The sequence below is a fragment of the Ictalurus furcatus genome, chromosome 6 (genome assembly GCF_023375685.1).
Source record: "Ictalurus furcatus strain D&B chromosome 6, Billie_1.0, whole genome shotgun sequence".
NCBI classification, from domain to species: domain Eukaryota; kingdom Metazoa; phylum Chordata; class Actinopteri; order Siluriformes; family Ictaluridae; genus Ictalurus; species Ictalurus furcatus.
This window is the reverse complement of record NC_071260.1, coordinates 26,910,489-26,925,580: the sequence shown is the minus strand read 5'-3', so window position 1 is coordinate 26,925,580 and position 15,092 is coordinate 26,910,489. Positions and strand designations below refer to the sequence as shown.

At 41.9% G+C, this 15,092-nt stretch overlaps 1 protein-coding gene across 16 annotated transcripts in view; it reads left to right on the top strand.

The window, feature by feature from the left end:
- The window catches only part of tns1b (tensin 1b), a 265,947-nt gene that overhangs the window by 157,669 nt on the left and 93,186 nt on the right, over positions 1-15,092 (top strand). For 2 of the 16 annotated variants that reach the window (XM_053627390.1, XM_053627387.1), the window contains exon 1: positions 7,001-7,077. The exons of 9 other annotated variants lie outside the window; for them this stretch is intronic. Coding sequence is in view for 2 of the 7 variants with exons in the window: in XM_053627385.1 (XP_053483360.1) it covers positions 6,734-6,754 (21 nt within the window). In the remaining 5 variants the exon portion in view is untranslated. Of the gene's footprint in view, positions 1-6,243; positions 6,755-6,818; positions 6,919-6,988; positions 7,078-15,092 lie in introns of those variants that run through there. 5 more of the 16 variants (XM_053627385.1, XM_053627382.1, XM_053627389.1 and 2 more) reach the window with 5 other exon arrangements.

The following is a 15,092-nucleotide window of genomic DNA, read 5'->3' as shown; positions in this document are numbered from 1 at the left end:
AATAACTAAAAATTGATGACTTTTACATTTGCTGGTAATTGTTTTTCATACTGGTTTGTTTAGATTGGTTATAAAATATAATCAAGCTCAAACACAGCCTGTTTTTAGTTTTAGTAGATTGTAGCATTTCTACTTTAGCATAAATAGTTGACAAGTTTCCAGACACTTTAGACAAAATGGAGACAAAAATAGTGAATGCTAAGATATCAAATTTATATCAATTAATTGATTCTCCAACCTGTTCTATCTTGGAATTATTATTATTTGTAGATAAATTGTAAAATGTCTGGGTTACACATGTCTGGGTTAACCATTACAAATTCCCTGAGAAGGCAACATGATGTTGCGTGAGCTTCACGCTGTTGGAAGCCCGGGAACTGAAATTTGTGTAAAATCATGCCTATTTATAGGCCTGCCGTCATCAGGTGACGTGGCGTATCGCGCATTGCGTGACTATAAAATGGCACCTGTAAACCACATCATCAGCTTCTTTTTGTCTGAAGCGCAGACACAATTCACAGGCGTGCCCCATTATGACAAAGCTATGCAATGTCTCATTCCCTTCTCAGGGAACAGACCTACATGCATAACCCAGACGTTCCCTTTCAAAGGGAACTCAACATTGTGGGAGCTTCATGCTGTTGGAACGAGTATACCCACTCCATCATACTGAGGGTGCAGCCTATCACAGAGACTCCATCAATAGTTGTGTGTCTGGCCGGAAAGGCAGCCATGTAGACCCTAATTGTAGAAGGAACCAACCTTGCCAAGAAACGTTCCTGTAAGAACTTCGGGACTGTTGCCATTGTGCAGATCACTTGGTCTCACTTCCGTTCCTAGCATTTAACATGGTCTTTACAACCTCGGTTGAGAGACCGAAATCTATGAGCTGGTGCCCCTCAGGGGCCAGACTCACAGTTTCCATAGTTCTGGCTGAGGGTGATAAATCAACTCTCTTGCTTGAGACGATAGATCCCTGTGAATGGGAATCTCCCAGGGAGTGCCGTCTAGCAGAGATATTATCTCCGAGAACCGTATACGAGCTGGCCTTAGATAAAGCCTTTGAGGAGGCGACCCCCCTAGTGGAGTGAGCCCTTATGCCCAGAGGCATAGTGAGACCGTGTGCCTCATAAGCAATAGAGATAGCTTCCACTATCCAAAAAGACATGCACTGATTTGATGCAGCATCACCTCTACTGTCACTGCCAAGCAGATCAGCAACTGCTCCAATGTATGGCTGGAGCGGTGGACGTAATTACAAGGAGCCCTCACCGGACAAAGTAGGTACAATCTTCCTTGTTCCAGTGTAAGGAATGGAGCAGGGAAGAAACACTGCCTGCTACACTACCAGCTGGGCAGATGTAGGCATTTAGGAATAATCTAGCCTAGGATATAGGGAGGCCTTTGCTACTCCAGGGGCAATGTCAAGGCAGGAAGGGGCAACAGAGATGTCAGAGCCAGCCAAAAAAGCTACCTTTAGAGAAGGTTCTCTGAAGTTGATGCTAAGGGCTCAAATGGGGTGCCTGACAGACCTTCCTGGAACACAGAAGGTCCCAGGAAGGTATGTGTGGTCTGCAGATGGGCCTCAGCCATCTGACACCATGCATAAACCTTGAATTTAGAGGATGTTGCCCCACAGAGATTTCATCAATAGGGGTGTGGCTGGCCGAAATGGCAGCCATGTAGACCCTAATCGTAGAAGGAGCCAACCCTGCTATTGCGCTGTTTACTGGGTCTCACTGGTGTTCCTCACACCACAGTAAAAAAGTTGCCACTTGAATGCATACAATTTTCTTGTGGATGGTGCTATAGCATTTAACATGGTCTCTACAACCTCAGTTGAGAGGCTGGAATCTATGAGCAAGTAACCCTCAGGGGCCAGACTCACAGTTTCCAAAGTTCTGGCCAAGGGTGATAAATCAATCCTCTGGCTTGAGACAATAGATCCCTGTGAAAGGGAATAGCCTGGTACAGACAATACAGTACAGACGTGACCTTGGCCATGTGTGTACCATGGTGTCCAGCCCAGACCCTTTTTGGTGCAGGAGGAGTGAGGGTGAACCACAACTGTCAGCATGTTGTCCCCTCAGAGGCGAACTCTTCCACTTCCGCTTGGCCGAACCTCTGCCATATGGACTCACCCATTTGTGGATAGAGCCTCCAAGCCCCGGGCCTCAGCCGGGTGCCTCAGCGGTTGCCTTGAATGTACATTGCACTCAATGACAAAACCTCCCCTCCACAATTCTAGGTGATTTATATGCCACACTAGAGTGTGACCCAAGGCTAGAAACTACCAGGGACACCTCCAAGTTCTCAGAACACATAGGCATCGCTGTGTGAGACTGACTACTTTCAGGGGTTTTGTCCTCAAATGAAACCCCCGACTTTCACCCACCACTGAACGGTCTCATGTGCATTGGACCCAATGGTATGACGTTGTCTGCTGCTGCCATAAGCCCCAACAGTCTCCATAGAGACTGTAGGGGATAACCGGACCTAACTTTATCTTTCTCAATGTTGATAGGATTGCCCTATGTGTGCTGGGGTTAGACACACCCTTATTATATTCGAATCCCATATAACCCCTTGAAAAGTTGCTCTCGACTGGAGAAGCTGCTTTCCCTGAGGTTCAACCTGAGCCCCAAAGCTCCTCATGTGGGCGATGTTGAATTGCCAACTCCCTGCACAACGCTAGAATTAAACAGTCGTCCAGGTAGTTTAGCACATGGATGTCCTGGAGTCGTAAAGGAGCCAGCATAGCATCCATGCACTTTGAGAGGTGAAATCAGAACTTTGTGAAGGTGTGAGGGGAAAAAGGTAGTGAAAGGAAGAACTAATATTGAAATGCGTTACCTCCAAACATGAACCTCAGGAGCTTCCTGTGACTGGGCAATGGAATAAGCATATTTTTTAGATCCATCATCACAACTCAATCCTCGAACTGAGTCTGTGGAACGATAAGTTTGAGCATCAACATCCTGAACCTGTATGTCCGAAGAGTACAGTTCAGATGATGCAGGTCTAAAATTGGCCGCATACCCTGTCTTTTCTGTGAAACAGGAAATAATGGCTGTAAACCTCCCTCCCTCAGAGAAAGAGTACATGTTCTAGGGCCCCTTTGTCCAAGAGAGATCTACTTCCTGGGATAATGTTGGGCTCTGCATTGTGCTGACTACTGTGGTGAGCACACCTCTGAAATGGGAGAGTCAAGCTATGAACTGGACCTGGACCAGGGATCAGGGATATGGAGGACAGAACCCATGGAGACACATTTGGCAGTAGTTTCCACGCTGCCAGGTGGTCTTTAGTGACGTTAAGTTTCCGCACTTTGTTGGAGGGAAAGCATCAGATTTTCATTGCCCTGTGACAGCTTGCTGAGCAGAGAAACTGAAAACTTGGGATGACAATGGCTACGGGAGCCCTACAGTAATACTGGGGGCTAACTGCCCTAACAACCTCTCGTCCCCTCATACGTCCCTTCGTGGCCCCTCAGGACCGCTTCTTTTTGCCTTTTCAGCACTGATTATCATTTTTAAATCAGGCCTACTAGCAAGCAGCAACTGTGGCTGCCTGGTCCCCCTGGCTTTCTGCGGGAGGAGGTGGTCTGCCACACTTGACTGCTGCACTTCCCTCACAATTCAGCAGATCTGCCTGGTAGATCTGCAACAATGCCATTGTATACCCACAATCAAGACCTGGAATGGAATAATACATTCCTGAAAAAAGGGGGAGTCAATATCAAAAGTAATAGTCAGTATCTGGTGTGGCCAGCTGCTTTCTGTACTACAATGCATCTCATCTTCATGGACTACACCAGATTTGTCAGTTCTTGCTGTGAGATGTTACCCCACTCTTCCACCAAGGTATTTACAAGTTCTAAATCATGTCTGGGGGGACACATTGTTACATGTAATTTATCACTGCAAGGACGATCAGCTGTCCTTCCTGTCTCCCTGTAGCACCATCTTAGGCATCATGCATGTGGCTCTGGCACTGACTCATGCCTCCCTGCAGCAAACCTATGGAATGTTCATGCAGATGAGCAGGCACCCTAGGCATCTTTCTTCTGGTGTTTTTCAAAGTCAGTAGAATGGTCTCTTTAGTGTCCTAAGTTATTGTAATTGTGACCTTAATCGCCTACTGCCTGTAAACTGTTAGCGTCTTAAGGACTGTTCCACAGGTGCATGTGCAATAATTGTTTATGGATCATTGAACAAGTATGAAAAACATTGTTTAAACCCTTTCCGATAAAGTTCTGTGAAACTTATTTGGATTTTGCTAAATTATCTTTAAAATACAGTCTCCTGAAAAAGGGACGTTTTTGCTGAATGTATATGTATGTATATGTGTTTGTGTGTGTGTGTGTGTGTGTGTGTGTGTGTGTGTGTATATATATATATATATATATAAATATATATATCCACAATGAGCATGCTCCACTCCCATAGAAATTATGCACTGGCTCCCCCCTCTGGCTCCTAAGAGTAAGAGAGGGTGGGTTGAATCTCCATACCTGAAGGAGAAGTCACTTCACAAGCTCCAAAACCCGGAAGCGGAGAGCTGGATCCAGTGGAAAGAGCGAGAGATAGAGGAGTGCTTGTTTCCGATTCCCCCTCCAGATCCATACAGGACCCCCTGCCTCGACAGCGGCTGACCCATAGTCCTGAGCTTCCAAAACCCATCTCGCTTCGGCTGAGAAGCAAGAGATCCGGAAGCGGAGTTGCGCCACAGCGCGCTCCACTCCCATACACTTCACACAGAAAATGTGTCCCTCCTTCTCTGTTATAACATGACAGCACGGAGTAACACACTTCCTGAACTATATATATATATATATATATATATATATATATATATATATATATATATATATATAGAGAGAGAGAGAGAGAGAGAGAGAGAGAAAGAGAGAGAGAGAGAGAAAAAGAGAGAGAGAGAGCAATGAAGAGTTTTAGCATGTTCACACAGACAACTGATATGCAACTGCCCTGAAGACAAAAGATCTGATCACATGGTTTACAGGCACCATCTTATAGTCATACAACGTGTGATAAATAGGCATGATTTTACACAGACTTCAGATACCGGTCATGCGCAAGGGCGCTTCCCAAAGCATGAAGCTCACGCAACGTTGAGTTCCCTTTGAAAAGGAACAGAGGTATCTTCATATGGAAATAACTGGGGAGGGCAAACTTTTTCACACATCTGTACAAATATTTGCCTCCCTGTCTGTCTTAAAGGCATTACTGTTTAAATCTTTCCACAAGAACCTTTGGGCTGTGATTCATTTTTACTTAATTATTTATGACCGCTATCATGTTTCATGTTTTCTCCTGTTTATGATAGCAAAATACAGATTTACAATGTTTTTTATTTTGTTTTGTTTTGTTTTTTTGTTTTCAAACAGAGGTGAATAGGGTATTGAGAACTGATGGCTGTTATATAAGAAATAAAACACTTGGGGGTGCGCCGTTATAGGAAAATAATCAATGATGGGGAGGTGCGATACAGCCAGATGTAAAGCAGAGTTACGGTTACCACCCCGAAGTTTTTATTTTAGAAAAGCTACACTTGCCAAAGTGTTTTATTTCTCTCATACCACAATTTTACAATTTTTATTAAAAAAGAATGACACACAATATGTTTTACATTTTTAGCAGTTTATAGTTACATGAATGGTGTAGAACATCCATTAAAGCCATTCTAAGATCTTAATTATAGCTTTACAGTGTTACAAAGGGGTGACACTGGAGACTCTTTCAAGACTCCTCCCAAAATACTGAATAAACATCTCCTCACAGAAAACTCTCAAAACAATAACTCTGAACGTTAGAAGGAGCACTTTAATATAATCCTTGCAACCAGAACTACTGTCATAGCTGCTGTTATACAAAATTAATCAACACCTTCCGCCTCAGAATTGAGAACTCAACAGCACTTTAATACAAGTAGATGTAACTGCCATATTAATGGGATTATGATGATATTCCAGCATGTTGCACGGCAGTGTGTGTATGCTCCTCAGATTGTTACAAGGTCTGGGCTGAGTGACTTGTTCGACCTGCGAGCTAGTCAACTCATGTTTAACCTGTAAGCTAAGAACTCGATAACAGCAGAGGGAGGGGGTTCATGCGGCTGGAGGTTTGTCTGTCAAACTTAGTCCAGCCCACACACTGCTCGGGAATTTTGGGCTGTATACTTTTGGCCTGTGTTTTTTCCACTCCTTCGCTCATGTACATGAGAAAGGGAGAGAGAGTGAGAGAGAGAGAGAGAGAGAGAGAGAGAGAGAGAGCAAAAGGAGCATTGTGCGTAACACAGGGACAGAGCGTGCAGGAGCACAAGAGGGAGAAAGTGTGTGAGTGTAAGAGAGGGAGGGTGAATAAGAGTGAAGCAAGGGGGATTGGCAATAGCCTGCAGCTAGACTTTCCAGATATCCTTGTAGTGTGCTGTGGTCCTTTCTTTACTCTTTGCTATATAAAATAATCTTAAGGATTGTTTTTCCTGGTTGGGAGAATAGGGAGAATTAGGTGAAGTCAGGGATATCCACACATGCACACACACACACACACTCACACAAACACACACACCTTTCTTCTCCAGCTGGATTACCTTCCTCTGTCTCATGCCAGAGAGAATGATGCCGCCATCCTCACTGCTCTGAGGAGAATGCGGCAATAGAGTGGATCTACTTACACAGAAACAGTACACGCGCACTCAGAGACACACTTGGAGGATGGCCACAGCTGTGTTTCAGGTAAGGATGGGGGGGGGGGGCATTTACTCTGCGTAGCCTGCGGTCAGGTCTGTGTCCTCAGATATGCAAGGAATCTTGATGCCTTTCTCCCAGCAGTGAGGGAACAGCAGCTGCTCAGAGTCCCGACTTGGCTTGTTCTTTGTAAAGAAACAGAGAGCTGATGTGTAAGTATTCTCAGATGGTGTGTGTAATGAACGGGAGAGGAGACGGCGATCTGTGAGGCTTTGCGCATGCTTAGGACGGACGTCGGCATGTAGAGATCTTGTTGATGTGAGTTGTGGCGGAAAAGCGTGGGATTGTAGCCGGTAAACTGAAGGACAGAGGTACAGTAATTGCGGTGGCTTTTTTCTTGCTTAGTAATTGTGGAACGTATCTTGAAGGCTTATATGGAAATGAGTAAGCACAATTTAAGGGAAATAGTGTATGTCTCATTTCATTCTGTTTACTATGATTTTGCAAATGCTTGTCACCCTTTAAGAGTTCAGACTGTCTGGTAGTAATACGTCAAGGTGACTGTACTTGCATTGTAATGGTAAAGATATTATATATCATCTCATATGAGGAGATTCATTGGTTATACTTGAGAATGGCTTCATGGATGAATTAAAAATAGGAACCACACTTTTTCTACATTCAATACCAATATCAGAAGGTATCAGCCAGTACTTAATACTGAGCCAACGTGGATATCCTCTTAATAACTAAGCCGACTCTCGGAGAGTTTCTGTTGATAAATTGTGAGAATTGTGACATTATAACTATGGTGACATAAATGTTTTGTCCTCTGTGTATGTATATGAACTGTGTTCTCTTAGTCAACTCAAGTATTTTCTGGATAAATACATTAGTAGTATATAGGATTAGAAAATATAAAAAATCCAATTGGATATTCATCAGGGTTAGACAATTATATTAATCAGGGTTAGACAGTTAAAAATACTCAGGATTATTGTGCATATCTGCTTAAAATCTTTATATGCATGGATTTATTTTATCCACTAATCTTACATTTTGTTTTTGGCAATACACGTTTAAATACAAAATTTGTGATTCTGTTATTCTGGGACTCATTCTGGCATTCTGTGTGAACATTAGTTATGTCAGTGATTTGTGTGTGTGTGTGTTATGGAGGATTCAGCCCCAGGGCAGGCATTCCCCAGTGCAACTTTAGATGCTGTGTCTGCTATAAGTATCAGTATTGTTTGGGGTGAAAGTGAGAGTGTTATCCCACAGTAAGGGCACTCAGGGCTAATTTGTGACAACAGCGAGTGGTTTGTCCTTCCTTTTTACTGTAGCAACTGTGCCTGACAGTATGACAAAGCTGCTGTTAAAGGGAAGACAATAGGCGTCCCCCTGCGGCATGCTGTTTGCTACTAGCTGTCTGAGTGTCTGTGCTTGTTTCTCACTGTTAGACAAATAGATTAGTCAGTGTGCTGTATTCACACCATTCCTACACTCTTGCATTTAAACTCAACAGTATTCGCCGCATGGCCTGAAGGTCAGACTACACAATGACATGGTAAAGTGTCAAACAGGAGCATTGATGGTGCTGGTCATTTATGTAAGGAGATATCAGGACATGGATGTTTTTCTAGGTAAATCATCAATTACAGGGTGGAGTAATACATGAATAGTTACTGCTGAAGTTTATTCTTTTCCAATAAAAGCACACACCTTATTATATAATATTTATATTTTTTCCTTATATATGTTCTGTTTATGTGGAGCATCTACCATACCAGTCCCCTGTGTAAGCTGTTTCTATAGAAATTATAGTAACAACGAATGAAGCAGCATATTAATATAATAGAAATTAATAAAGGAGCACATTAACATAAACCTTGTCCCTGGAACTACTGTCCCAAATGTTGTTAAATAAAGTTAATTAACACTTTCTACCCAATCAGATTTTAGCACTGATCAGCACTGTAGTATAAGTAATCTTAACATCTCCATTATGAAGGACCTTAATTATGTTCATGTGTTATGCTGACTTCATCAATGTAATGCACCTTTGAGTAAAATATCATCCACAAATTTGCCGTGGTCCCCAAACATCCCACCTTGACCCTAAAAACCCATATTATATATATATATATATATTCAGTATTCTGCTAACATAGACCCACTTATCACACCAAAAACCAGGCCCTCTTCTCTTTTGCTTGCATTCAATTATGGGAAACATCTCATGGGTTCATGTTTTTCACATGGCCTGTCATGCAATTATGACTAATTTAGCTGAAATAAAGGGAGGAAAGAGTCGTTGAATCTGTGCTGGAACACATTTATCAAAAATCTTAATCTGGACTGGGGAGAATGTGCCACATCATTTTCTCATAAGGGTAGCGTTCTGACTCACTTCATTTCATTGCTGTGCTACTTACAGTATGTTTGCACTCTTTTTCTCCTTTGCTGTTCCCTAGTTTTCCAGTAGAGCCATCATTGTCCAGACAGTTTTGAATGGGCAAAAGAAACATAAACCAGAGACGTAGAAAAGAAACGGAAAAGTCATACCGCTTTACTCAGACAGTACTCTAGCTTGCCGTGAGCATGGGAAAGCCGCACATCAACTGGCTGGGGTCCAAAGATGGACTGTAATGTTGGCTTTGTGTTGAGCATTTCTCTTCACCAGCTGTATCCATGCATTGCACAGCAACCATGCATGTCATAACACATTCCCTCATGCAATAAAACATCCCTGGTGGCTGATAGATAGATAAACCAATGTGTGAGGTATGTAAAGGAACAGGTATTCTAATAGAGGCTACTAATAGCTTTTAGTTTCCTGGAACCTGATTTTAGGTTACTCACCTGATAATAATGTGCAATAATGTGAATAATGGCCACTTGAGATTTGAATCTAAAATGTTACAGTATATAGTTAGTATGTAATCAGTGATGACTGGTTCATGGTGTTCTAGTTCTTGGTTCCACAACAGTCAAATGTAATGCATTTTAAGCCATGTAATTCACTGGTGTTCCTCTGTGAGAAAGGAAATAGATATGATGCAGAAATCATGAGACGTTGGTGAACTGTGGAGAACTTTTGAATAGCCTTATCTGTGATTTAAGAGTCGTGAGGTCATCATATGAAGAACAACTTCCTAGACATGGTGGGAGACAGTATGGCAAAAGTTCATTGCCTTTAGGTTGTACCATGTGAAATTTTGTTTGATAAATGTGTGTTTAGAAATGGCCCATTATGAAAGTTCAAGGATCATTTCATCCCATGGCGGAGATATTCAGTGATGCTATATAAGCTGCCAGTAAAATATAAATTTGCCTCGTTTTGGCATTACTCATACACATCAGCATGCTGTCTGTTTTCTAAACAGGTGGAACTGAGAGAAACCTGATGTGAAACTAATTTTAGGTCATTGTGCAAGTGTGTAATTCAATTGTGTTGGTTGACATCAATTTGATTGTTTGAATGTTCTGCAACTTTGTTTACATTCCTGTGCCAAATTTCGGCAATACTAACTACTCTTCTTTGAAAATCTTCTGGCTATAGTTGCACATTGTGATTATAGGATGGATTTTTTTTAAAAACGTGTACTATTTTACGCACATATAGAGGTAAAACATTCTATAAAAGATTCTGTAAAAGATTCTATAAATACTCATAGAAAAGATAGTGTTTTTCTCCAACCTCCGTTACTACTCATTTGTGAAATAACAGCATTGTTATGAGGCTGCAGAAATCGTTCAGTTTTATGATACTTTATGCGAGGTTTTTGTAGACTGTTTGACTCCATTTGACTCCTCTGTGCTGTTACTTCCTCATTACCTGGTCTGATCCTTCTCTCGATACATCTGCCCAAACATCTGTCCGAAGAACTTTGGTGGCCTTTATCAAGCCATGCTGAGAAAATACCTTAAAGATGTCCGAATTCCCCAGTGACATGTTGTGTGAATATGGGAAAGCTCTGTGCCAGCTGATAGAGTCCAGACAAGACAACTTAAAAGTTTCAGAATCCATCAGAGTCGGAGGGTGAGGAGTGTTTCATGGGCAAAGGTCATACTTTTACAAGGTCACAGTAAATTAGCAGGAAATCTTCAGAGGTGATAAGGCATCACTCAGTTTTACTCCTCTCACAGGAGGGAGGCAAGGAAGGAAGGCCTTCTTGTAAATGTGTTAAGGGCCAGGATGAGTTGCTGGTAGAGGCAGGAATGCATGCCACAGACATTCCCGTGCAGGAGAAGCTGTTGGGAGGTGTTGGAAGTGCGTCCTCACGGCTCTGTTCCTACTCAACGACATAAGTTTCTGTGCTTTTTATGGGTGCAGTTTGGTAGAAAGGCACAGCACAAAATCTGTCATTGATGAAGTGCTGTATGGATGGAGAGGCACGAAAGTAGAGAGATACAAATGGCAAACATGAGCAGAAACAAAATTGGAAATGCTCTTGGAATATAAATGAAGTGTTTTATGCACAGTATAGGGAAGGGAAGGAAATATAGTGGCTTGGTTACTTCCTTACAGAGGATTATGTGGCTCAGCAACTTAATGTCAGTGCATTTGTGGTTAAGATTTGTTTAAAGTAAGTGTACTTTGATAAGATGGCCTCATAGCCACTCCATCAGAGTGTCTGGCATTTCTCTCATGTCCAAGTGTAAAGTATTGGCGCTATTGGCTGGTCAATTGGGGCTGTAACGTATAGCCTTGATTGTCTTATAGCCAATATATTTACTCAGTTCCGTTGCTAATATTGTACAGATGGGTTTGCAGTGCAATTAAATTCCAGAGAGGGTGACGATTGCTTTGGAGAGATATGATATGTCAGGTCTATACTTTTATATATTAGCTTCACCCTGCCCATATAGTCATTTTCATTAAGGCAAATGGATTTGGATTTGCTTTTGTTCTGAACATTTTCAGAAAATGGCTCTACATCAGCTCTAGAGGCTTGGCAACCTCAAGCATTGCTAGGGGTGCCAGAGGAAGTCATTTAGGGGCAGGATTAGTGAAAACATCCTGAATTTAATTTTGAGCCCATTTCATATACAGACTGCCAATTCTGCTCAAAGAGGGGGTATGGTGGTCCATGGTGTGTTTCTGCTTTATGAGCAGAAATGCTTATGCTGATACAAACTCACTTACTAAAAGAAGCACATTAATCATAAGAAAAGTCTAATGGTCTGTGGTCACAAACTACCCACTGTGGTCTCCAATTATGGCCAAAGCCAGAACAACCAGGCAATACAAACCACAATCAGTAATGCTACTGTCATGACTGTTTTTCTCTCAAAAATGGGTAAAAGAGACATTATTAGCAAACAAAGGAAATACCGGTTCTCTATATACTGTATAGTCAGCCAGAGTCAAATGATTGACCGAATCTTCCATGAACAACAAAGTGGTAACTTAACTTAAAGAAAAGGTTATATTATGCTTCTTGACAGTGGCTGATTTTTCAAAATTGCAGTATGCAATCAGCCAGAATGGTTGGTCTTGAATGGATTATAAGAAAGTGGTCAAGCTGGAAACAAGGAAAATTATCTTTTCCGATCTCTTGGTTTTCTGTGGTCATCCAGCTTGATGAGGAGCTTACATTTGAGGCCTATTGGAGCATTGTCCTCAGTAATTAATCAGACATTCCAGTTGAGTGGTCTGCCTGTACTGTCAGAACTCATAATCTAGCGCTTTTTCACTCTTCAACGCTTTACCACTATTATTATGAAGTGATGTCACATTAGCCTAAACTGACCATGCAGCCAAGGAAATAGTGAGCACTGGCCACAACCTCTGCGAAATTGTTTACTCTACATTAACTTTGATATGGTTATGAAACTCTAGTGTCATGACTGCAATGTGAACTTTATCATACTGGTGTCAAAGTTCAGCATAAATTCCATCAAATAGCTGGACATGACTGATCGATTTGATTCTGCCAGTCAGATCTCACTTAGCCTGTATGAATTTAAGCAATGTGGATACTGCTATTCACCCACATAGCTCACTCTGTCATCTGCTGGTGGCTACATATCCCAATGGCTTCCATGTGTTCTGTGGGAGGCTCCAATCAGAGATGTCCGATCAGAGACGATTACTCTGAGAGCAGTGCTATAGTTTGGCCTTTCATTGCTCCACCACATGGATATTTATTCCTGTTTTATTTCCCACCGGCTGGACGTGACTCTGTTTTTGTTTACTGCATGACAGTTTCCCCTCTGTGTTGTTTTCCATCCTGTGTAGGCAGCACTAAAACAGTTTAGTGCTGTGTTTCAGACAACTGTTGCCTGGAGACCTGTAGTAAACATCCCGTATTCATTCAGTTTATCATGAAGACAAGAACATATATTAAAGTTGGATTAGATGTTTTAGACCATGGCTTGGCCTGATCCACTCTACCCTAGATGTGTCTGTTATCCATCTTCTGTCATGAGAATGGGAGCCAAGCTAAGAGGGGTTCTGTGAGCTACAAGCCCCAGTGTAATGTTGTCTCAGGAGACTCGTTCTGTCCTGGATTGATTGATGATACGCACACTGGCCCTGTTTTCACAAATTATCCCAAAGCAGGATTGCTGGTCTTGGGGCAAATTGTGCCACAGGCCTTATGTTCTTCTGAAGGATTTATGATGGTGCATCATTGAGCATGTGCAGCACAGACGCCACTCCCTGCATTGCAGAACAAAATGTAAAATATTTTTTTCTGGGAATGATAGAAAGGGGGTTGAGGGTGGCTGGGGGTACATAGGAATGGGAGGCATGGTAAGAGTTCTACACTGCCCCAATAACCCCAGACCCCACCCTGTCCTAAACTCCATGTGCATGAAACTCTTATCAGACATCGTCTCTCTGTGGAATGTTCATATGAAGCAGGCCCATTTTGGAGAATTCAGCTTGGAGCTTGTTTGCTTTTGAATTTGATTTATGGACCTGGCAGTTAAATAATACCAGGAAAGCCATCTATGCACTAATACAACATCAGTGAGGCCTAAACTATGGAAGCTGTTGTTCTAACCCAAAGTGTGAAAGATTCTTGTTGGCTCAGAGAGTTGTTCTCAGTTCTAGGTAAACATTTAGCACTGTATACAACTTTATTCCTGTGCACCATGTATTTGCAGACAATATTTGATTGTTCGATGTAACATGTAATCTAACCATAGCAAACTATCTCAACATTCTTCTTCTCAATAGTAAGAACTGAGAAACCTGTATTTATTTTATTTTATTATTATTTCTGTTTGAGACAGTATCACATCCATAAAGACGATTGATTTGTTGGAGCAAAGCTGTTCATGATAACTTATCTCAATGGCAATAACCTCCATAAGTGAAGTGCAAGTCCTCACCAGCCCATTAAGGGTTTTTCTCCAGCTCATAACTCTTCCACTCCAGAGAACTTAATGCCACTTTGACTGGCTGACACTCCTGTCTTGCCTCAACCTGCCACTTCTGCCTGTCATTACGCGCACAAATGTAAGGTGGTCAGTCTTTTGTAAGGCTTAGCAATGTGTAAACTGGAAGAGGTTGGGTGTATAGAAGTATATAAGGCAGCAAAGTAGGACTGAGATGTAAATTGAGCTGACTGACCTCATCCTCTGTTTTTGTTCACTTGTACTATTTAGAGAGCTCTTGGGTTTCAATAATTGTCTTCAGTCTCTCTTTTGACTATGGATGAACTGTTGCCTTAATTCACATTCTACTGCTAGAGAGTCTGGTATTATTTGTTACATACTGCATCCCTCAACCACCTACTTTCACAAGACGAAGTTGTTGGACTGACTGTGCAAACCTACTTGCGCATGCCTAGCTGTTACAAACAACACTTTCTATTAACTTTTAAACATGAAGTTTTTTCAGTCCAATTGATCACAATCTTGTGATCTGCGATCATCTCATTTACACTGCTTAAAATTTTGTTTTGCTGTCCAAAACCGGCAGGAAGAAGTGTTCAAACACAAAAGCAGAGATACCCAATCACATTGCAGCATTCACAATTTGGAAACCAGTGTTTGGTTGGAATCAGATGCACCAAAATTTCCGAAATAAAGGTGCCAAATCATACTTTTCCTTGTTGCTGCGGTGGTACCCATGTACCCAGCTACCTGTTTTGGACCTGGAGGTCTTTAAGGTCCAATTATGTACCTTAAAATATTGAAGGGACACTCTAGTCACATTTCCAGATATAAGATACAGTACATACAAAAGATATACAGTATGTATTCTTGGTGGTACCACCCCAGCAACAGTACAGTTTGGTACCATTATTTCTGGTACATGGATGGAGCATTGAAGCCCAAGGCTAACCTTCATCTTGGCCTTTATAGTGTTTTCTTTATGTGTAAAACATTGTTATGTCACCTCCGCTAAAATGTCACATCCTGTGTCCTG